Source organism: Dama dama, chromosome 24 (genome assembly GCF_033118175.1).
Source record: "Dama dama isolate Ldn47 chromosome 24, ASM3311817v1, whole genome shotgun sequence".
Taxonomy (NCBI): Eukaryota; Metazoa; Chordata; class Mammalia; order Artiodactyla; family Cervidae; genus Dama; species Dama dama.
Window position 1 is genome coordinate 53,368,006 of NC_083704.1, and position 23,160 is coordinate 53,391,165.

At 47.1% G+C, this 23,160-nt stretch overlaps 1 protein-coding gene across 3 annotated transcripts in view; it reads right to left on the reverse strand.

Annotated features, from left to right (window-relative positions):
- Positions 1 to 834: 834 nt before the first annotated feature.
- RAD54L2 (RAD54 like 2) overlaps positions 835 to 23,160 on the reverse strand; it is a 111,625-nt gene continuing 89,299 nt past the window's right edge. For all 3 annotated transcript variants that reach the window (XM_061128486.1, XM_061128487.1, XM_061128488.1), the window contains 17 exons: positions 22,702 to 22,928; positions 21,729 to 21,911; positions 21,456 to 21,589; positions 19,799 to 19,995; positions 18,400 to 18,742; positions 17,507 to 17,684; positions 16,101 to 16,352; positions 15,767 to 15,885; positions 14,404 to 14,522; positions 12,338 to 12,437; positions 11,419 to 11,624; positions 10,840 to 11,012; positions 10,146 to 10,342; positions 7,618 to 7,817; positions 5,994 to 6,083; positions 3,684 to 3,776; positions 835 to 2,240 (listed from right to left, as the gene is read on the reverse strand). In XM_061128486.1, coding sequence (XP_060984469.1) covers positions 1,246 to 2,240; positions 3,684 to 3,776; positions 5,994 to 6,083; positions 7,618 to 7,817; positions 10,146 to 10,342; positions 10,840 to 11,012; positions 11,419 to 11,624; positions 12,338 to 12,437; positions 14,404 to 14,522; positions 15,767 to 15,885; positions 16,101 to 16,352; positions 17,507 to 17,684; positions 18,400 to 18,742; positions 19,799 to 19,995; positions 21,456 to 21,589; positions 21,729 to 21,911; positions 22,702 to 22,928 — 3,806 coding nt within the window. In that variant the 3' untranslated portion in view covers positions 835 to 1,245. The remainder of the gene's footprint in view (positions 2,241 to 3,683; positions 3,777 to 5,993; positions 6,084 to 7,617; positions 7,818 to 10,145; positions 10,343 to 10,839; positions 11,013 to 11,418; positions 11,625 to 12,337; positions 12,438 to 14,403; positions 14,523 to 15,766; positions 15,886 to 16,100; positions 16,353 to 17,506; positions 17,685 to 18,399; positions 18,743 to 19,798; positions 19,996 to 21,455; positions 21,590 to 21,728; positions 21,912 to 22,701; positions 22,929 to 23,160) is intronic.

Below are 23,160 nucleotides of genomic sequence, written 5' to 3' on the forward strand. Positions count from 1 at the left end.
TGGGGATTTACTAACCAGCAGCTGTGGGGTCTTAGACATCTTAAACTTTCCCTTCCCAACATCTACCCTCCTTACCCTAACCTCCCCTCCCACCCCCTCCCCCCAAAAAAAAGAACCAAGACACATGAAAAGTCCAAATAATAAATAATTGCCCATAAGAAATAAATTAACATGGAGCTCTCTAATGGGGAAGGAAAGGAAAGGCCAAGAAAGGCCACCAGGACAGGCAGCTGGGGGCTCGGTTCCATCTTCGTGAAGAATGTCTTTTCTGGCCACAACTCCATGACCTCCCGCTCATACTCCGCAGTGCTTCTCCCTCCCAGCCTCGCCACACTGACAACTCTCAAGCGCCAGAAAGGGAGATCTTGCTCAGAGAAAGCTGCTGGGGAAAGAGAGATTGGTAATGCCCATTTTCTCTGATAATCTCCCCCCAGTCTTGAATCAAGTGTGGCTCTGATAACCGGGGACTTGGGTTAGCTGGGCCTGGTCTTCACCCAACTAGAAGGAAACTTGTGGTTCCCATGGCTCTTCTCCTGGGCTCACCCTGATGTTCATAGTAATAGTTGCCATGAACCACCATGCTCTGATTTCCATTTTATAAAAGATAAATTCATTTCTTAGTTTCCCCCTTAGTCCCTCCCTCCCTCCCTCCCTCCCCACCCACCTGCACCCCTGCTGTTACATACATGTAAGTACATATACACACACATACACACACACGTACACACGCACACACACCTGGTCTGCTTCTTTCCCATCCCCTAAAAAGACCCCACTCTGCATGGAATCTCAGTCTGCCCACCCTTCGTCTCTTTCCCTCCCTCCCTCCCCTCCCCTCTCCAGACCAAGCTAAGTCACCCAGTAAGGCAGCTCTCTCGGGAGAGAATGTTCCCAAAGACAGAAATGGGATGTGAGCTTCTACCCTCAGATGGGCAAGCAAGCAAGCAGACAGCATAAGCAAGGCAGGCAGGAAGAGAGGCAGGCTGCCCTGCCCCTCCATTCCTGTTTTAGGTCCCTGATTTCCCACTATTGCTGCTCTGTTGGAATTTTTTTTTTTTTTTTTTTTTTTGCCTCTTTTGTTAAAACAGCAACAGAGCCCTGCCACCTATGGTCAACCACCCTTCTTTGTCCTCTTCCTTTCCCCTCTTGCCAAGGGCCCTATTCTCAGAAACCCCAGATTGCTGCCTTCCGTCTGGGTGGGTGACCTGCTGGGGGCCCCGAGTGAGGTGGAGAGGGGATCCCCAGCTATTTCCCAGTGACCTCTATTACATCATCGTCCTTATCCTCATCATCATTGGAGCTGAACCCCACCTCAGCAACCTCATGAGAGTCAAATGGAGGCACCTGGGACCGGAGGAGGCCACCAGCTGGGTAGCCTGCGTGTGGGGATATGTAGCCGGGGTAGACAGACATGCCCCGTGAAAGGTTGCTGGGCAAGACAGGGGAAGGAAAAGGCGCGAACATCCTTGGCTCGGACAGGAGTGGCTGTGAGAATGGGAGTGAGTAGCTGGGGAGTATCCCTGTTACAGAGGGGTTGAGCATGAAGGAGGGGTTGCTGGCAGTGACTGAGGTAGCCGTGGAAGAGGAACTGACGGGGCCTGCCGGCACCAGAGGGTCAGTAGTCACTGGGAACACCAGGCGGGCATCTGCCAGCAAATTGGACAGCTGGTAGTAGGAGGGGGTACTGCCCATGAACAGGGAGTTCTCCCCAGCCTGGGAGGTGAAGGGGGGGGTGAGGTTATGGTTTAAGGAGACGGGTGGCACGGCAAACCCGCCAGAAACTGGATACCCGTGTTCATACGGCTGCACGGGAGCTGGCAGATGGCCCTTCCTGGACCGCCGGCGGGCTGACTCCTGGGCAGCAGGTGGGGTGGCCAACTTGCGCTTGTGGCCACGTAAGTCCAACACTGGGTGCCTGTCACCACAGGGCTGGCCGGTCACCAGGAGGGAACTATTGAGGCAATGACCCCCGTGTCGAGGCTCAGTCCCGAGGGCTGTCCCAGGAACAGCACTGCTGTCCACAAGTGGAGCCGGGGGGCCAGGCAGGGCGGCACTGGAGCTTGGGGAGCTCTGGCGTGACTCTCGGGCAGCAGCCACATCCGCGTACTGCTGGAGCTCGCTGATGATCTCCGGGCTGTCTGGAGAGACGGGCCGGGCCAGCCCCTCAGGGTCGGGGGCTTTAGGTGATGAGGCACTGTGTCTGCCATTGCTTGTAGACTCGAGAGAAGGCCCCTGGGAACCTGGGGACAAAATGCAGGTGACTGAGAACCAGAATGGCCAGGGAGGGGTGGAGGGGATAAGACAAAAGTCCATTCGGGAAAAACCCTGTCCTGTGGTTCTCAAAATTCAAATAGTTTCATGTGCAAACAACATCACTTAGTCAGCTTTTCCCAGTCACAAAGAAAGAAGTCTTTCGATCTAGGAAATAAGTCCATCCAAGTAAAGACTTGTAACCTCGCTGTACCTCAGTTCCCGGTAAAACTCCACCAAGGTGAATCCTATGAAATAATGGATATGAAATGCCAGATCATCCTTTCAGTCAGACACTTCCTGGGGACAAAGATGGTCAGTGCCCATGATGGGAAAAAAGCGGAAAAGGAAGTTTAAAAAGCAGTCTATCCTGGTTGAAAACAAAACAAAATCCATGGCCATGAAAGATGACTGGTACAACTAAGAAATCTAAACCGGCAAGAGTGGTAGATAATATTACAGAATTGTTAAACTTTTTTTTAGTGTGATTATGGTGCTGTGATTAGGAGGAGTATACCTTAATCTCAGCAAATGTGTACTGAAATATTTAGGGGTGAAATGACATGATGTCTTCAACTTACAAATAGTTCAAATAATAGGAAAGGAGAGAAAGGAAAAAGTTTCTGAAAAAGGTATCAGCCACCGGATCGAGCTGCAGGGTACATGGGTGCTTATGGTTCTGTTCTTCAGCTTGTCTGGTGTCTTGACAATTTCCATGATAAAAGCTGAAAGCAAGAGCAGTCTCGTCTCACACCGCACGGTGGGAGGATAAGTGGGAGCCACTCCCCTAGTTAGAGGGGACTTTTGCAAGAGTTCCTAATGTTGTTCATGTGCCACACGTATACTCTTTGACCTGGCAATCCGATTTCTAGGAATTTTTCCTATAGATACACCCATGTGACTGTGAACCAGAAGTGTAATGGAGGAGTACAACAACCTAAAGGTCCAGGAACAGGGAACCCGGTAATGCACCGTGTTATACCCATCTAACTGCATCTTGTGTAAACCTTCACCGAGGAACATCTCAAGGAAGGATAAGGAACAAGCAATGAGATGCACCAGTGAGTGAAGAAAAGAACAAACAGTATATTATGGTAAGTGTAGCATTTGTTTTCAAAATACAAAGTTACATACATATATAGTATGTATATAACATATATTGTTTTAATATACACACATGTGCACATACATATCCCTGTACCATGTATATGTATAGAGTATCTCTTGAGAAAAAAACAAAAAACAGGAATAAGCACTTCCAGGAAGGAGCAACAGATGGCTGGGAGTATAAGGGAAGACAAACTTCTCCCTTTACTCCTTTTGGAAATCTCTGAATTGTGAACCACGTATACATTATCTATTCAAAAAATAGTTAACAAAACCAACCTGTCAAAAATGCCATGTAGGTCAATGGAAAGTAGAAGCCACTATACCTGAGGCAGCCATCCGACCATCTTCAGGGGCCTTTGGTTTGCCAGTTGCCCGGACAGCAAAGATTCGCCCATCGCTGGTACGGATGTATGTCCCTAAGGAGAAGCATGAGGAAGACCATGAGGAGCAGATATGCAATATAGCCAGCCCTGGGAACTCCAGGCTTAGCCACTGTGGGCTCAGAAAGAGCTATGAAAGTGGTTTCACACTCTCTCTCAAAATCCCTGAAGTGAGGAGTTGGATGACTGAGCTGTGGACCCAATATTACTCATTTACTCCATAAACACTGACTGTGTGACTAACATACACCAGACACTGTTCCAGACACTGAAGTATACAAGACAGAAAAGGGACCTGTCTCATGGAGCTTGACTCTGGACAGGGAGACACACAGTTATACTAGAAAATATCAGGAAAGGGTAAATGCAATGAAGGAAATTAACTGGGTGCTGTGAAAGACAGTAAGTTGGCTCCCTCTGTTCTGGCCCAGGTCCTCCGGTCTAGGTCCTCCTCTTGATTGGGGAGGAAGCAGCCTCACTGCCTCAATAACCGCCCTCCCTTGGTAGGAATAAATCAAGATGGGCATTCTATTCCCACATGGCACTAGTCAACCTTCCCTTGGTCTTGGGCATGTCTTCTGATCTAGTTCTTGGTGCCAGGGCTGCCTCTTGGCCAGAGGTCAGCAAATTTTTTTCTTAAAGCATCAGTTGGTAAATATTTTTGGCTTTGTGAGCCAAAAGGGCTCTGTTGCAACTACTCAACTCGGCTGCTACAGCATGGCAGCCGGGCATGGCGGTGCTCCAAAGACCTTTATGGACACTGATACGTGAATTTCATACACTTTACATGTCACAGAATAAATACTCTTTTTTTTTTCCAACTAACTGAAAATGACTGAAGATATAAAACCCATTCTTAGCTCATAAGTACAGTAACAGCATGCAGGCAAGATCTGGCCTTTGGGCCATAGTCTGCATACCACCCCCTCCTCTCAGCTCTAGGCTAGGAAGAACCCAGTAAGTGGACTGTGGACGACCTTCTCTGGGTATCATGTATTTCACAGCATCTTTTTCCTGAGACTAAGGGTGCTTTAACCCAACAGAGACTAGGGCTAAATCTCCTTACTAAACAAAGACCCTCAAGGAGCATCACAGACCACAAGCTGACATGAAATATAGGCTTCAACTGTGTTCTGACACCAGCCCGGATTTCTCCAGAAATCCCATCTGGAGAACTTCATGAGGCCAGAGGCAGCAGACTTTTCAAATGACCACACTCAAAAATTTTGTCATGTAACCCAGGGTATACTAATTCACCCACCCACTACATTTCCTCGTTGGAGATGTCTACCTCATTCTAGTCAAGTAGGTAAGACAGCACAGCGATATATGTGTTTCCTTATAACCTATTCCATAGCTCATTCCCTCTAATTTTGGCCACCCCATGTGCAGTGTAACTGCCAGACATTAAGCTTTTGATTGCCAAGACATCCATTTCAAAGACATCCGTCTTGGATAACAAACTGCCAGCTGTCAGACACAGCACTAGCTAAACTACGAGATAAGGCACCTGGCTGCTCTCACCCTTGAAAAGTTCCTTATTAGAAAGCCTGGGGTAACCTAGGTAAGTAATCCTTGAGTGATTTTCGCCTTTCCCTTCCCACACACCAATTCCCACTTTTAAGTTTTAAATTCACCAATAAAGAGTGAACCTGTGAAACCCTAGCCACTTTTGGACCCTAATAAGACAGAGACCCAAGCCCACACATTGACTCTCTACCTACCACCTTCCTGTGTGGCCCTGGAGTATGCTGTGTGCCCTAGAGGACCTGTGAGTAATAAGCCTGATGGTTGTTGCTGAGGTGCATCCTGCCATCGTAATAAGAAAAACAAGGGCTGGTCCAGTCACAACACTGGCTCTGAGGAAAGGTATGTGGGGATGGCCACAAGTAGTACAGGACCGGACGGCTGTCTCAGGCATTCCTAGCCGATACTATTGACAGGTTGAGACCAACACAGAACAATATGTCTATCCAGACCCACTCTGAGAGTCTCCATAAAGAAGACGGCAAAATACAGGAAGGCAGGGACCACAACCCCTTTCTTTTAAGCCACTGACAGCTATCCTTTGAGCCCACCCCAAACCGGCTAAGCTCCTAGAAATGTCATTTTCTCAGGTTTCCCCCACATTCCCCCACTCTTATAGGATGACTCCTATCCCTGCTCCAGCTCAAGCCATATGTCCTGATTCTGCTGGCCAGCCCACCACTCTCAACCAAAGAGAGGGGAGAGGCTCCTCAGGCAGGTGCTCACCTTTCGTCCCACGGATGATGTGGATGCTCTCGCCAGCATTAATTCTTGCCTGTACGTCTGTGGAGCTGTTGAGCCCAGGAATAACAATATCTAGTGAAGACACAGACCTCAGATTTAGATTACATGGGGCCTGACTGAAGAAGGGGGAGAAAAGGCCAAGTTCACATCCACCCCCCGATCCTCAAGGGTTTTCCTAAAGCATCCCAGTGGAGCAGAGGTCAGAACCAAGGAAGGGGAAGCAAGCAGGGCTGCTCGCAACTGCCTCAACAAAGAATACTTGAAAACAAAACACTTTTCAGAAACCTGATCGTCCTTCTCATCAATTTTCCTTGCTTTAATTTAAAAATCATAGTTTTTGGTTTAGAAAGTTTCAGTTAAAAAAAAAAAGTTTCCATTCAAATGGTTATTTCTATTTTCTTTCTCCTCCCTAAGCAATTTGCATGTATCTGCTCCTATCACTTTAGGCTCCAAGAGGCCACACATCTTCCTTGCTGATATTACTCCTCACCTAACTAAAGAATGAAGAGTATTTTCAAGAATCAGCAGAAAAAAAAAAAAAAAAGAATCAGCAGAGACGTAGGATTATGAGAGGCTGTCTCTCCCTTTTTTTTTTTGGGCTGTGCCACATGGCATGTGGGATCTTAGTACCCCAACCAGGGATTAAACCGGTACCCACTACAGTACAAGCACAGAGTCTTAACCACTGGACCACTCAGGAAGTCCCGAGAGGCTCTATCTTTGTTTTTAATTTGTTTCAAAAGGAGTTTTTTTAAACTATGAATATCTTTTAATTTTCACACTCAAAAAAACCAATTAAGATATTTTCATTAAAATGAATTGTCATGAATATTTCTAGATAACAAGATGAAAAACATCATGAGGTGCTTTCCTTCCCAATTACTCTGAACCACAGAATCAACTGTGGGGATGAATGCGCTGCCCACCTCTGACCGCTGGCCCCTCATGCTCGATCCACATTAAACTTACAAAGAACAAAACAAGGTCTTTAACTAAGGACGTTGAGAGCTGTCCTTCATACCCAGCTGACCTGACAAGTCGGGCAGGACTCAACACACTGACACCTCACTCTGAAGACCAACCCTATGTCCAGTGACATTCCCACAATCTCTAGTATTCAGTGTCCATCCCACCCACCACATTCAATAAAACCCAGTTCTGTGTTGCTACTCTTAAAATATTTTATTAGAATAAATATTCTTCATGATTAGGGACTGCTGCCTTCTCTACTTCTACTTAGAGTGCCAATGTAGTATTGCCTAGAATGCAGACATTGTTTAATCAATATTTCCTGAATGAACAGAGGGATTCCCTGGTGGCTCAGATGGTAAAGAGTCTGCCTGCAATGTGGGAGACCTGGGTTCCATCTCTGGGTTGGGATGATCCACTAGAGAAGGAAATGGCAACCCACTCCAGTATTCTTGCCTGGAAAGTCCCAGGGATGTAGGAGCCTGGCAGGCTACAGTCCATGGGGTTGCAAAGAGTCGGAAACAACTGAGTGACTTCACTTTCTTTGACTTTCCTCATAGCTCAGTAGGTAAAGAATCTGAACAAAGGAATTTTAAAAGGGACAGCACCCCTCGAAGAGAACTCAGGAGCTCCCAACCTGTTGTGGTGACCACCTTCTGCACAAGGACTCCTGCACGCTGCAGGTAGTTGATCGGGAAGTTCATAGCTGGGTTTGTGCTGGAGGCAGAGCTTACACCGCCTCCCAGCGGGACATGCCGTGGCATCATGGGGATCGGGGTGGACTGTACGGGACGAACACTGGCCACGGGCTTCTCATCACTCTTCAGGGTTGGCTGCCTGGGAGAGAAAGACAAGCACACTAAGAGTTTGGCAAAACAGCCCTTACCTACCTTTCTGCAAGACTGCTGAGTCTCTCCAGACTTCCCCATTCTATAGCCAGAGAGCTGCTGACAGAAGGATCAAAAGAAGCCGCAGGGTATGGTCAATTAAAAAGGAGACTAGAGACAGAGCAGAGACAGACACAGCGAGGGATAAAGCCTCTCGGTGTCTAAGAAGAATCAGATGTCAGTGGAATAATGTCTTTTTGGAAATGTGAGGTGACATCTGTTCCTCTAGAATTGGGACTGCCTGTCTACATACATCAGGAATTTGTCCTTAGAAGTCAGGAAGAGGCAAAGAGTCATGGTGGGGGATGAGGGGCACACGGGTGCATGGTGCATGCTAACTTCAAGACAAATGGGGATAAATGGGTGGAATTTTCCTACTCACCAAGAAAAAAAGGCCACATGACATCACATGTGCTGGTGACCTTGAGACCATCTGTCCGACATTAACCATCATTACCCTCTGAATCCTCAAGTTTCGGTAAGTAAGGCAGACACCTCTCTCCTCTGCATTCCTTTTCAATGGGCTTCTGGGGCCAGTCCCCAAAATGGCCCTAGAGTCACAGCCACCACAAAAGCAGAAGCAGGAAAAACGCTGCACAGAAGTCACGCTTCTAAGTGGCACACGGCTGTGGCCAGCCTGAGCCCTGGCTGTGCATCTCTTACCACCAACATGCCAAAACGCATTCCTCATGCTTTACCTCCCTTTCAGCTGGATGTTGGTACCTTGAGGAAGCTACTCATTTAACGGTTCTGAAATTAAGTCCCTGTCTCTGAGCTTTCTAAAGTCTGTGGTCTTTAGTTCTGGGAAAGAGACCCTCTGGGACTGGTATACGTTCTTCCTCATCTGACTGAAAACTGGCACATCAAAGAATACACTTTTATGCCACACTGCGGCTGGAGTAGGCCTGCAGGAGTGCTCAATCACTGCTCTCAGGCTGCCTTTGGGCAACCCCTGGGGCCCTGTGGATGGCCGAGATAGGCCAGAGAGCACAGCACCCTCACCGGGGTCTGGGGCCCAACTCAGATATCAGCGGGACTCAGGAATCTAGCCCAAGGCCAAGGCTAATCTGCAGAGGCTAAGGCTAGGCATTTGGGTGGGAAGGCCTCCTCACATGTACCCAGATGGAATAAGGAATCAGCAGGATCAAATGCTGTGAGAGGCTGATGCCCTCTCCAGGGCTGCAGTTGGGCTAGAAAAGGAGCTGACATCTCCTTACAGCCCAGCCCATTTGTCACACCTTGCCTGCATATGGTTTTTCTCCCACTGGGTTCAGACTTAGTCCATTCCTGTTGTTACAAGGAAAAGCCCAGAAAAGAGAAAGAAAACGGGTAGAGGACGAGCGAGGAGAATGTGAGCGGCAACAGTATCTTGAAAAGTGACACAGAAATAAAGTCTGAAGTCTTTGAAAAGATAGTAGTTTTCTACTCTGAAGCATCTTACACATAAAAATTAGCAAATTTTATCACCAAAGTTTAGTCATATAAAATCTTACATGGCTTCATTCAGTTCCTTTAGAAGCTCATTTGGCAAGCTTTTTTTTTTTTTTTAAAAAAACATGGAACATTCAAAAGAAAAAATTCTAAAATCTATCCCTCTTAAAATAATTACTAGTATCTTTAACTCAAGATAATCAAACAATGTAAAACTGCAAACCAAGCAAGTAGGAAGCTGATGTGATAAAGGCTATGAAGTACTCTGTCTTCTACTGAGAAGGAAAAAAAAAAGGTACTGATAACTATTCTATAATTTCCTACAAAGAGCCTCTGTCCCCACTTAGCAATTGGCTTCCATGCTGTTCCTATCCTTAACAGTTTTGGAAACTGTACTCAAGAAAAAGATCTTTTTGCTCAGGAATAAGGCACAGACACAGAATGAGATCCCATTAAGAGCACTGGAATTCCTTGAGTACGACTCAAGACCCATAGAAGACCTGGCCTTCACTCTTGAACTTCACTGAGAAATGAGGGGTAGGACCAAGGCGCTGCAGATAGCAGGTGGCTGTGTGGGAGGCCTGGGAGTCTGTGTTAGGGGAAGCTGTGCCTCCCCGGGGGGCCAGAAGGACTCTCCTGAGTCACAGGACCAGCAGCTCACTGTTCCAGCCAGAACCACTTAAAACACCGGGGCTGCAGAACTGCAGCACCTCATCCAAGAGCAGAACCTGTCCGTTCAAGGCAGCCTAAGAGCAAGTTGTAGGCCTCCTTTTATTTACAAAAGGAACCAGCTGAGAGGTCTGGGCCTGGCCCAGCAGCAGACCTTCCTCCCTTTTCAGTGACTCACCAGTTTCTCTGACTGAAGGCAGGGATGCTGGTCAGGCTCTGGTCGCTGGCCGGGTAATACTGTGCATATGATGGGCGGGTATAGGGGACCGATGTTCGTTTGTCCTCCTCGTAGCTCTTCTTTGCTGCTTTTTTCTCAGCCTTGGTCAGCTTGTGATCCTTTCGGTTAAGGAGCAATGACTCATGCTCAAAAGGCTCCTGGGGACACAGGAGGATGTTAATTTAATTACCAGTCTTTGTACCAATATGAATGATATACAAAAAGCCTTACTTTGAAACCAAGGAAGAGCTGGCTGTCTACAGTACTTAGCAAAGTGCCTGCTCTCAGACTCACAGGCACATTTACTCTTTCTGTCAAAAGCATAAATTCTCAACCCTAACCTGGCACCAGCTTTAGACAACCTACGTCTGCCTTCAAAAGAAAGGGAGGGTTCAGAGAATCACCAGACTACATTTTCAGAACTTCTTTTGGCTAGGAAAACTCACCATGGCCAAATTATCCTCATGGCTGAGTTCACACTGCTAGGATGAGACAAGGATAGGATAGGTGATGGGGAGAGGGGAAGGGGACTGTCTGGGGCAAGGAAAAGAACCAGCTAAATTAATCTGCACAAAATAAAATTCTGGATGAAGGAATCAGACAAGCCTCCCTCAGCAGAGAGTGCAGTACTGGGACACGTGCACCAGGGTCCCACCTTGGTGATGAGGTGAGGGTATTTCAGACAGGCAAGTTGTAGGACTGGCTCCTTGATCCCCTTAATGTTCAAGGATGTTTGGGGAGCTGGCTCCTTCTCCACGAAGTGCAGTAGGTTCTCCACCTCCTTTCGAGTAAAGTTCAGCATTGGATTGAGATCATCCACCACCCGATCTAGAAGGGAAAAGGGAGAAGACATAGAGGAAGTCAGTTCTCGGCAAAGGAGACCACAAAAGCACTGCTCCAAAGACTGGCAGAGAGGAGAGACGTGGTGGGTGGCATAACTGTCACTAATATCTAAAACACCACAGGCCACCCCATACCTAAAAGTCAAAGAGCAGGTCTGAGACTCTCATGAAACAGAAATATCTTAAGAGATATCTGCATAACCAGGCTCAGCTCTTATCATTAAATCCATCTTCAACAATTTGAGCTAACTGTCCTCATAAGCAATTATTTGCATCAGAAATCGAAAGCCTGCTTGTGTTTCCTCATCCTGCCCCTCTCCTCCCCTCCTTTGATACAATTAGAATGGTAGTCTGTATAAATGTGCCTCTTCTGAGCCTGAAAGATGGCCCACCTGACATGCCCTGCTTCGAAATCTGACGGTCATAGATCTTCTTTTCAAGGGTGAAATCAGCCACAAGGCGATAGATGTGACAGGGCTTTTTCTGGCCGTAACGGTATACCCGACACACAGCCTGAGCATCATGGCAAGGGTTCCAGGAAGCGTCGAACACCACCACTCGGTTGGCACCGATCAGATTCACGCCCAAACACCCAGCCCTTTAAAACACAAGCCAATAAACATAGAAAGTGATTAAAGATAGTTCTCAGATAGGTTTTACCCCCTGTGACTCCTACCTGAATATCATCCTCTTTATCCTAAGCAGAACATATTAGAGGATTCTGCTGAAGAACAGTACCTTCCTCAGGCACTGAAACGGTGCCCTGAAAGTCCAACACAGAAGTGCCTACCAGCTCAGAAAGAAAATCCACTCTCCCACCCTCCTGTGATGAGTGAGAAGTGATGTTACTGAGTCAGGGGAAGTGTCTGTGTACCAATGTTTCTGATGTGTTTGGTCTAACAGCTTGGGAGAATGACTGGTTTATATCCTATCAAGGGCATTCTGATGCAGAAGGCAGCACAGCCTTCAAGCTGCTTGGCATGAGACAAATAATGCCATCAGTCTTTTATAGTTACATTGCACTTTGTACTTATTAAAGCACTTTCACATTCATCACATCATCTAAGCCTCAGAACAGTCCTGAGAGAAAAGCTAATTATGACCACTGTGAATGAAAGTCTCAGAGAAATTCATGACACTATCACTATTGCCCTTCGAACAAAATTTCCTCCTCTCACCTCAAAAACAAGTCACAAATCTGAGATCTCTATCTCTTCTGACAGAACTTGGATAAGCCTTTGGGGTTCAGGCCCGTGTGGCCAAATGCCCTGAATGCAGCCCTCTGACTTCCCCATTTCAGGATCCACTCACCTTGTGGAGAGAAGGAACAGCCAGGTGGTGAGGTTGCTGGGATCATTGAACTGATTAATGAGCCGCTCCCTCTCAAAGGCAGGGGTGCTACCATCTAGCCCTAGGACAGAAGCAAACAAACAAGAAATGGACAGATGAGGACAGGGATACACAGAAAAATCAATGGGCAAATGGATTTTTAAAGCAAAACAAGATAACAAACACTACAGTGCTCAGATTCCATGCTCTGGACATTCCGTGGGCACCTACCATGAGACCCAGGCATCTATAAACTGTGTTTCTCCCTTTAGTACCTTGGGTCAAATCTAAGGCCAAGGTTCCTAGATTTCAGAGTGCATAAGAATCACCCTAGTTAAGGAAGCCTGGTAAGAATTGGTTTAAGGTAACTGCTCTGCCTCAGTCCTGTGAGTGAGTACAAAAGGACCAAGGGTTTTATGTTTTGATAAGGAAGGATGATGTTCCTTCACCAGGCAGGAATCCACAGTTAATAAACTCCTAAGGCTAAGGAGTTGCTTGAAGGAGACATTAAAAAAAAAAAAAAAAACCAGATGATCTGGAGCAATGGGATGGGACACTGGAATGAAAGGAGGGATGCTCACAAGAAAGAGAAAAAGTAGGCTTCAGTTAAGAAACAGGAATAAGGAAGGAGGGGTTACATTTGTCACTTGGAAGAAAGCAGAGAAGGCAGCAAAGCTAAGGGCATGAAATACTACATGGAGAACTGAATTACTACTGATGTAGGAAGGCTGGTATTAACTGCCTGGTATTAGAAGCTCAACACCTCAACCTGGCTTTCAACCTGAGTTCCCACAACTTCCAAGCGCAGGTCAGCAATGATTCATCATGGGACAAGCCTACAATCAACACACGGATCTAGGCTGGCTGGAGTCTCCTCACCATCCCCTGACCCTCCATTTCTCTCAATCTTTCCTTTAGGCCAGGGCTTCTCAACAAAAGGGATTTCCCCACCCTGCTCCCCCACAGGGAACATCTGGCAATGTCTAGAGAAGGTGGGCTGTTATAACTGCATGGATGCTACTGCCATCTAGTGAGAGGAAATAGGAGATGCTGCTAACACTCCACAATGCCAAAGGCAGGCCTCTGTAACAACTGACATTGACATTGTAAGTCGCTAGGTCGCGTCCGACTCTTTGAGACCCCATGGCCTGTAGCCTACCAGGCTCCTCCATCCATGGAATTTTCCAGGCAAGAGTACTGGAGTGGGTTGCCATTTCCTTCTCCAGGAGATCTTCCCGACCCAGGGATCGAACCCGGGTCTCCCGCATTGTAGGCAGACGCTTTACCGTCTGAGCCACCACTGGCCCAAATGTCAGCATCCGGTCAGTAAGTGCCCGAAGTCAGTAATTTTCAACTTTTCTTTTCTTTACCACCCCATTAAGGAGCCTTTAAACATTTTTTTTTCCAATCACCATGCCCTCCATTAAAGTTTCATACCACAGATATACTGTATACTATATATAATTAACTCATTATATGCATATTCATGTTTTATAATTCTAAAAGTTCCCATTTTTTTGTCCCCTCGTGACCCAATTTTCACCCTGTTAGGGACACCTTCTCCCCCAGTGAGAATACATGATCTAGGCTTGTGTTCACTGTTCTCGTGTGGCCTAGGATGATCTTTAGGACACAGCAGCTCTGTATATTCAATTTCTCTCCATCTTTGCAAGTTGAGTGCAAGTTCCACCTCCTCCAGGAAGCCTTCTCCAAGCATCCTCACCATGTCGATTCTGTCCACTGCAGAACTCCGATGAGGGCCGTCAGTCAGTGCTACCTTAACTCTGTTCTTGCATGCCAGGGTGATGGCAGGGCATCCGCCTTCACCATCTCTGCCCTCCTCGTACCTGGCCTAAGCTCCCCAGCCTAGTGCAGTGCCTCATACACGGCAGCTTGCTTTTAGTATCTCTCTGCTCCCTAGATAAATCACAGATCTTCCTGTGCATGTGATGGAGAATGGAGGAAGGAGGAGGAGAGAGGAGACAAGGAGAAGAAACCCTAAGGCAGACCTTGCCAAGGCTCCGCAAACAAAGCAGCAATGAACTCACGGAAGTAGCTGACGTTTCGAACCCACTTCTGTACTCCTTGGCCCTCAGCACCAGGTAGACAGGGTACTTCTCGCTTCCCTAGGAACTCCTCGATTAGAGCCAAGGTGGAAAGGCTCTGGCTGAAAGGGACACATTTGGTTCAGAAGGTTCCCAAACCCAAGGGAATCTTGTTTCCCAGTAGGCTCCCCTCTGAGAGTGAGAGCTCACGCATCCAACTACCCACAATCACCCTAGCTCATGAGGGAGAACAATCATCCACACACTTATCACCACCACCCCACCAAAAAATTCTCTAACCTATTACTTCCTTGATGGAAAAAATCCTGAGATTTAGCTTGGTGCAGAGTAACACATAGCATCAGCATTAAAAACCAACACTGTATGAATATACATGAGCTCTAATTATAGGCCACAGGCAATATTAGGATTTTACTAAGGAGACAGATCATTTAGCTCTTTCCAAGTTAAGCAGAAAGCCAGACCATAAAAGCAGCAGGACACTAGGCTTTCCCAAACTTAGAATCCCTGCTTTCTTGTCAGAGTATGTCACACATGGGAACCCCCACTCTGAGACTCCTAAGCCAGGCTCCTGCCACTTAGCTCTCACTGGAGCATGATCTAGCTGGAACAAAGGAGAAGCAATCTACTTTACACCTTTTCTCTGAGAAGTGAGGCCTTGATGGGACTCAGAGCTCTCTCAAAACTGGGAATAAATAACACCATTTATTTGGCCTTATATGCAAAGCTTTAAAAAAAAAAGGTAGGGGGAGGCTGGGGATATAGAAGCAGATTTGACCAGAGGTCAGCAAATGTTTTCTGTAAAGGCCCAAAAGGTAAATATTTTTAGGCTTCATAGACTATACACAGTCTGTGCTACATATGTTTCTTTTTTTTAATTTTTTAACTAAAAAAATTTTTTTTTGCTAAACTGTGCAGCTCCTATGATCTTAGTTCCTCAACCAGGATCGAACCCGTGACCCCTGCAGTGGAAGAACAAAGTCCTAACACTGGACCACCAGGGAAGTCCCTGCATATGCTTCTTTAAAAAAAACATACACAAAAAATTTCTTTTGAAATGTAAAAACTAGCTCTCAAGCTATACAAAAACAGGCCAGATTTGGCCTGGGTCACAATTTGAAGGATTAGACCGTGATCTCCAACATGGTAACCTAAGGCCTCAAGTTGTTCTCTGCAGAGAGACTGCATTGGATAAAAAAAGAAACTCTGAGAAACAAAGTACAAGCAGCCCTGGCTGCAGAGACATGGACATAAAATGGGGCTGGCGCAATCCCGGACAGTCTCAGGCTACAGGGGCGGCGTCAGTCTTTACCAAAGACACACACTAGGGAATTTCTTTTCCTACCTGAACACAAGGATCTTGTCTCCAAGCTTCACACTTTCCTCAATCAGGTGGAAAAGCAGTACCATCTTGGGAGAGTTCTCCAAGACACCAGTTTGGTAATTAGTCAAAAGGTCCTTGGCCTATAGGAGAGGAAATGAGGCAGCTTGGAGCAGGCCGTAGCCAGACTACTAGAAATACAATTCTCACCCTCAAAGGCAGTAGTAGCTAACGGGCAACCTGAACAGGTCCCTGCATAGACCTTAGCGGACAGTACACTGCGCATGCCCCACCCTCTCCCCATGAAGGCTCTCTGCCATCCTCGTACGGCAGAGGTTTATGGACCTGCCTGACTCACCCATTCATATGTGACAATGTTGTTGCCTCGCTCCTGGAAAGGGTTGAAGCCGACCCCTTGGAGGAACTTGCTGTTGGTTGCCTCTCCCATTGAGGAGGCCAGGGCGCTGTCCTCCACCTTGCCTTTTGTTCCCTGTGATGGGCAGCGGGCACTAGTTCCCGCTGAACCAAGCTCTTCCACGTCCAGGTCTTGCTCATTGGCCAGGTTCTCCTTCTGAAGGGCTTCATACAGCACGTCGGGGTGATTCCAGATCTGAGGTTCAAGTTAAACGGGAGGTAGCACAGTGCAGAGAACAATCTAAGGGTGTCCCACAGAGTCTGGCAATAGGCACTTGCCCACACACACCTCCCACAGCACCCACTGTCACACCCCAAATTAAGGTCTCCCCAACCCCATCACAGTCAAAAAGCGTGCACATTTTCACTAACCAACTCTGATTTCCATGATACATGAATGGGAGAATTCACACCAGGAGGCATGCCAGTATGTTTGGTACATGACCAAAAAGGCTGTCATTCTTACTTAAACAAGAACATTCCTGTTTCACCATGTGGTTACAGTCAACTACTGTATGAAACTATGAAACAAGACCAATCTCTCCTATGAAAAAATGTTTCTAACTTAAGATGATGATCAACTATAAATCATTTCAGGGACATTCTTGGCAGGAATTGAGAATTCCTGAGGAAAGGTGTTTGTGTTGGGGGGTGTGTGAGAAGGGTACACCAGCAACCAAAGCATCCTCACAGACCATGTCTGCTTTAGCTTCCTGGCCCTGATCTAGCAAATATTTTGAAAGTCATCTGTCCCCAGACATACACCTTCAGCTGACTTATTAGAGCAGTGGGAATAATATCCAACAAGGTTAGTTGAGAGCTGTCAAAGAAACAGATCCCTCGTGAGGCAACTAAGAGCATCTAGCCAGGTCAAAGACAAGCTAGGATTGGCCAGCCTGTTCACAAGGCCCAGTGCTAAAGATACTTAGGCTTTGCTGTCCCCAAACCATCTCAAGAATTATCAGAATGAAATAGATCTCAACCTGATTAAACACAGAATCAAATGGAAGGTATGCCTAATAACGTGCGTGTCTAAGCTATACATTTCTTGAATCCTGATTATGCTAGCAGTCAAAAACTCTGTCCCACAATGTTCCTCCAATCACTCCATGTCTCAGTTGAAAAAAAATCAGTGAGAAAGGGAGTGATTTCTCCAGTTTGGTGTAAGAAGCTGTGCAGCTGCACAACTGCAAGGGGCACCATTTACATTATAGTCTACGAGCCGCACTCCGGGGAACTGCTGTGCCTCAGAGCCCTCAGTGCAGTGGACTTCTTCCTTTATCAAGGATTCCCTTGGGACCATGAGCATCCCTAGTCTGTATCTTAGTATTCCCTGAGGCCTCAACACACCTTGCAGCACACACAGAAAGCCTTGAGAGGGTTCAGCCCCAGCCAGCCGCTGCTACCACAGTCCCGGAAGCGGTCCATGAACTGTGTGTACAAATCTCGCTGAATCTGAGAGAGCCGCACCAGGATCACATTTTCTTCCTTGGCGGGGAGGTGAATCTTCAGCACAGTGTGGCCCCTCCTACAAAGGTACAGAGCAGAACTGAAAGGCAGTGTGGCCAGGGGGTGTCAGTGCAGGATAGCAACAGAATCCTGCATTGGCGCCACACATCCTTCTTCAGGACCTCAGTAGTCACAACAGCCTTGTAATAATGAGGACTGGCTCAGCAACCAGCAGCAAGAAACTTATTTTGAGGATGAAAACTGAAGCAAAGAGGCAGAGTGACCTGTCCCGGGTGACTGAATGAGAGACAGAGACTCGGGGAACTCCAGGTTCTTAACCTGATCTAGGGCTGCTTCTCTAAGCTTTCTCCACACACACCGTCTTCACACAGAAAAGCAAGGGAATGCTTCAGGCTGGCCAAAGCTTCATCTTCCAAGATGCTCAAACTGGTGAGGTCTTTCCCCTGAAAACCATTTTAACTCTTTCACTCAAGTCCTTGGCATGGTAGCTGTCTCTTGCTTCTCTCAGCAACTAAGGCAGATATCCCTAGTAACTTCACAGATTAACTTCTGAGAGATGCATTTCTGGGCCAGACTTTCAGAGACTCAGCTACTGGATATCCACCATCTATTACCTGCTCAGGAAAAGCTATTCAGTAAAAGCAGAGGTTTACTACTGCCCTATGAGCAAGGGGTCCTCCCACCATAACCACCTTCCCCCGTCAGGAAAGCCTCGAGGGGGGTCTGTTCCACCAGGACTCTCCAGAGATTGGGAAAATCCGAGGATGGCTCACCTCTGCACGAAGCCCTCCAGGAGGCTGTGCAGGACGTGGCTCCGGTAGCGCATGAGGCGGACGTCCTGAGGTGTGCTGTCAATACACTGTCCGTTCAGGATGGGGCGCTCAAACATGTTGCTGAACTCCTGCCGGGTGCCGAGGAAGTCAGGGCGCACGAAGTCCACCATGCACCAGTACTCGATGAGGTTGTTCTGCAGGGGGTACCCGGTCAGCACCACCCGGCGGCGGGAGCGAATGTTCTTCAGGGCCTGGGAGGTGCTGGCCTGGCAGTTTTTGATGCGGTGTCCTTCGTCACAGATCACCACATCAGGGCCAGGGCGGCATAAGGCCTTCTCAAACTCTAGGGAGGGAAGAGGATCCGGAGTAAGAGGGTGAGAGGGCTTGCTCTTAGTCAAGAATATGAGAAGGAGGGGTGCACCCTGGAGGAGACAGAAGAAATGAAGGAAGCAGGAAAGCAAGAGTCAGCCCCCAGTGGTGAAAGGGAGCCGGCCATTCCAGTTCCTGTGCATCTGGGGTGACACATGACCCTGGCCTACTGACTCTTGCAGTAAATATCCCTTTTCCCTCTTTCCTTTCCTTATTTTCTTTTCGCTTTAGGCTAAGAATAAAACTGAGTTGCATTTCTAGGGCTTACACCAATTAGGTAGCAGACGGCATGACTTTCAGAGTACTAGTCTAAAGGGTTAAAAATGCATATGGATGATTCTGACAGGAATAACCCAGACACTTCCACAGGCTCTCATCACTGTCTTGGCGCCACCTGAGAGCTGGCTGGTGGGAGTAACTAAAGGACAAAGTCTTCTTGGAGTTCCTTGCCACTCATTGCTAAATGTCAAAGTCAGCCACAGAAGCAGAGAAAACAGTATCTCATAGATGAAGAGATCTATGAAACGAGACAGCCTCTGAACCTTAAAAATACATTTTCCCCCCCAAATAGGCCAAGGCCCCTCAAACAAGAGAAGAGAGCTAGAACTATGAGAAGAATGGCTTTCACCAAAAAGAAAACTGTGATAAATTCTTCTTTTATAAATTCACACAAACAATACTACTACTACTCTGTGTATTAGTAATTTAAATATATTGTCTTAATGCTGTCTCAGAACATTCTGGGAAGCGGTAAAGGGAGCAGCTGCTCTTCGAATTGTTCTGTGAAGACATAGGGGAGTCTTGCCCAAGCCAGTCTGTGGCCTGGCCGACACAGAATTCCACTGTCTGCAGAGAAAGCAGGACCTTCCAAGAGCCACTGGCCAGAGCCAGTCCTACCTCAGGGACCAGGATTTCTGGTTCATGACCACACGACTCATCAGTAATGCTCCCCATGTGATTAGGTACTAGAGCAGACACTACTTCTTTTCCCCAAGTCACCCCCTAGAATATCCCCAGAGAGGCCACCCACCTCTTCGAAACTCCTGCTGTCGGTCTTCCTCATCCAGATCAATGATGACCGGGTGAGAACGTTTCTTGGCTTTCTTCGGTCTACCTGTGGCAAAGGATTTCTTCAGGGTGAGGAGCCTGTACATTTCGTACCCCATCAGCAGCACCCCTCCCTCTGACACCCAATCAGCCATCACTTTGGCGCGAGCTGCCATTGTCCTGCAAGAGTGAACAGAAAGAACACATCAGTGCTTCCCCGGCTCTGCAGGAAGGACTCCTCACAGTCAGAGCTGTGCTGATGTACACTCAGAAGTCCGTATCGCCACAGATTTCATGCGGCAGCATCACAGGGCTGGCCAGCTGCCCAAGGACTTTCCCGCCATCACAGACATACTAACTGCACTGAGGACAGACTAGGTCGCTGGTGATGGTTAAATAGCAAAAACCAGAAATTCAATGTAGCAAGTAAAAGTGACAATCCCCTTAGATGTACACATTGTTGTTCAGACACCAAGTCGTGCCTGACTCTGAGACTCCATCGACTACAGCACACCAGGTTTCTCTGTCCTCCACTTTCTCCCAAAGTTTGCTCAAATTCACGTCCACTGAGTCAGTGATGCCATCCAATCATCTCATCCTCTGCCATTCCCTTCTCCTTCTGCCTTCCATTTTCCCCAGCATTAGGGTCTCGTCCAGTGGGTCGGTTCTTTGCATCAGATGGCCAAAGTGTACATGCATGACTATAATACTACATTTGAGGGAGAATTGCAAGTTATAATCATAATAAATACAAAGTAGTAAAAGCAAGGGCAACATTCTGCATTTCACCTGCCCAGGCCCTGGTGAATGAAGAGCCAAGGACACACAATAAAGGAAAAAGAATAGCTGAGACCAGATGCCACTCAGCACATCCCTCTCCTCCTGAACAACTGAGCTCTGGTTCTATTTCATTAACCGCACGTGGACTGACAGTCCTGAAATCTAGAAAAGAGCAGGTGATCAGTGACCTATGAAGCCACCCACAGTCTCTTCATTTTCATGTGTGTGACCAAACATCACAAAAGGTGAACTCCGCAGAAAAGAAAGTCTACTTTCTCAGTTATCCATATCAACAAGGGGAAAGGGTGGCATGGATAGCTGGTTTGGATCAGGATTAGGATACAGGTTTAAATTTCCCAAAAGCAGGCTGAATTTACAGAATGGAAATATAAATCACTATATTTAGATCCAAAACAAACAAACAAAAAAATGGTTTGCATCTTTTAAAGCTTGGAAGTTGTACTGTTAAGGGTCAAATATAGATTAGTGCTTATAAGAGGAGACTGATGGTTAGTTTTCTAATAAAAGATGAACGTAAAAGGTAAAAAGATAGAAGATGGAAAGTTTCATGCTATCATGTTGAACTGTATATGCATGGGAAAATGTGACCATGCACACAGATTTTTCAGGATATAAAAACATCTTCGAGCAGAATACAAAAATTTCTGTGCTACGTAACTCTGACTACTGAAAAACTAGGATGAGAAAAAATGAGTAGCAAGAAGAGAGAGGGGGATACATCAAGAAACCAGAAGGAATCTGGGAGGACAAGGCACATACCCTGATAGACTGACTGCCTTGACTCCAGACTCCAGAAAAAGTCTCAAAGGAAAAGGGCAGAGGGAGGGCAGGCCACCTACTTGTGCTCATCATTCAAGATGTGAACTTTAAAGAACCGAGGCTGGACTTCTTCAGGCTTATTGTCAGCTGGAAGGGCTTCAGGAGCTGGGAGCCACATGTTGAACTCTGCCAGCCAGTTCTGAAGAGTATTAACCTGTCAGAAAGTTAAGTCCAAAAAGGGTGTTTTAGGGAAGAAGCTCGGAGCTGAGCCTATCAGGCTTTTTAGTGCCAGTAAGGCATCACCCCAGAGCTCTGCAGAAGGGTGAGCAAGTGGTGCCCGCCCCAACACTCACCGGCACAATGGCAAGGACAGTTTTGGCTGGCGTGTGGCGGAAGAGAACGTCGACGAAGGAGATCACTTGCAAAGTCTTCCCCAGACCCATGCTGTGGGCGAGGATACAGCCAAAGCCACTACTGGTCTTAAATCTCTCCAGGGACTCAACCAGGTTATCATAGAGGAATCGGATCCCACCAATCTGACAGGGAACAAACACAGACAAATATCTTTGGCTGGCAAAGACCAAGGGTCTAGTTTACTTTCTTTGGAACTAGTCAAAGTTAAGTAAATGAGCAGACATTAGACCAGACAGCTGGTGTGAGTGGCTACAGAAGTTTCCTAGAACCCTGGCTTGTTTATTGACGGGTGACATTCTTCTTGGAGAAAACAGAGAAAAGCATTGACCTAGTATAGCACCCCATCTGGGGCAAGAATCCTGACTACCAAACTCCTGCCTGGGTCTTTCACTCAGTCTTAGTCTGGCTGCCCTTGGTTGCTCACTTCAAGGCAGCCCATTCCATGAGGAGCAGCTCTTACTGTTAGAGTTCTTCTGTTGAGTCAACCTCTGCCTTCCTGGAGTTTTTATTCACTGGTCCTACTTCTGGTTCTGGGTCAACACAAACTGCTCTGAGCTCTCCTATCAGAAAGTCTCTCAGACTTCTAAGTCTCACACCTCTCCTGGAGCCACAAGTTCCCACCAAGGCACTGCTCTTCAGAGAGTATCTTGATCAGTCATCTCACAGGAGGTGGCTCAAAATTATTAACCCAAGACATTAGCACCTTTTACATGACAGGGCATGTCTCAGGCTTGTCCCTTCCCACCCATCAGAAATCCTAAAGCATCAACATCTAGGAGGAAGAATCAATCAGTAGCTGCTCATGGTACCAAACAAGTACTTCACAGGCTGTGATGCTAACAACCGCCAGCAGGTGATGTCCACAGAAGGAAGCTGAAAGGAGACAGACAGGAGAATCCAGATTTACTGCACCTGATGAGGTTTCACCGCCCGTGCCAACTGAGGGGCCAGGAAGACATTCTCCTCCTCCGGAGGGTGGTTCAGGTTGACAAGGACCCGGCCCAGAGCATCACGCTGATTTAAGACGTCATTCACATGGGTGCCACCCTTCTCCTCTTCCTCATCCTCCTCACTGACAGACTCACTGCTGTCCACAATGTGCAGAGTATCCTCCTCTCCAGAGCTCAGTTCAATCACCTCTGAGACAGCCAACAAAGTAAAATGAAAACAAGGACTCAGGGAGCAGATATAATTCACTGCAACTTAAGGTAAAGGAGCATGGAAACAATGTTAGAACTTGTTACCATTCATAAAAATTTTGATTTTTAATTTTTCTCTCTTTCAGCTTCAAGTTAAAACAAAGGAAAAACTTATATTTACCAAGGAGACTCAGGGAAATCTGTCACGGTCAGACCCTAAACGGAATGAGGA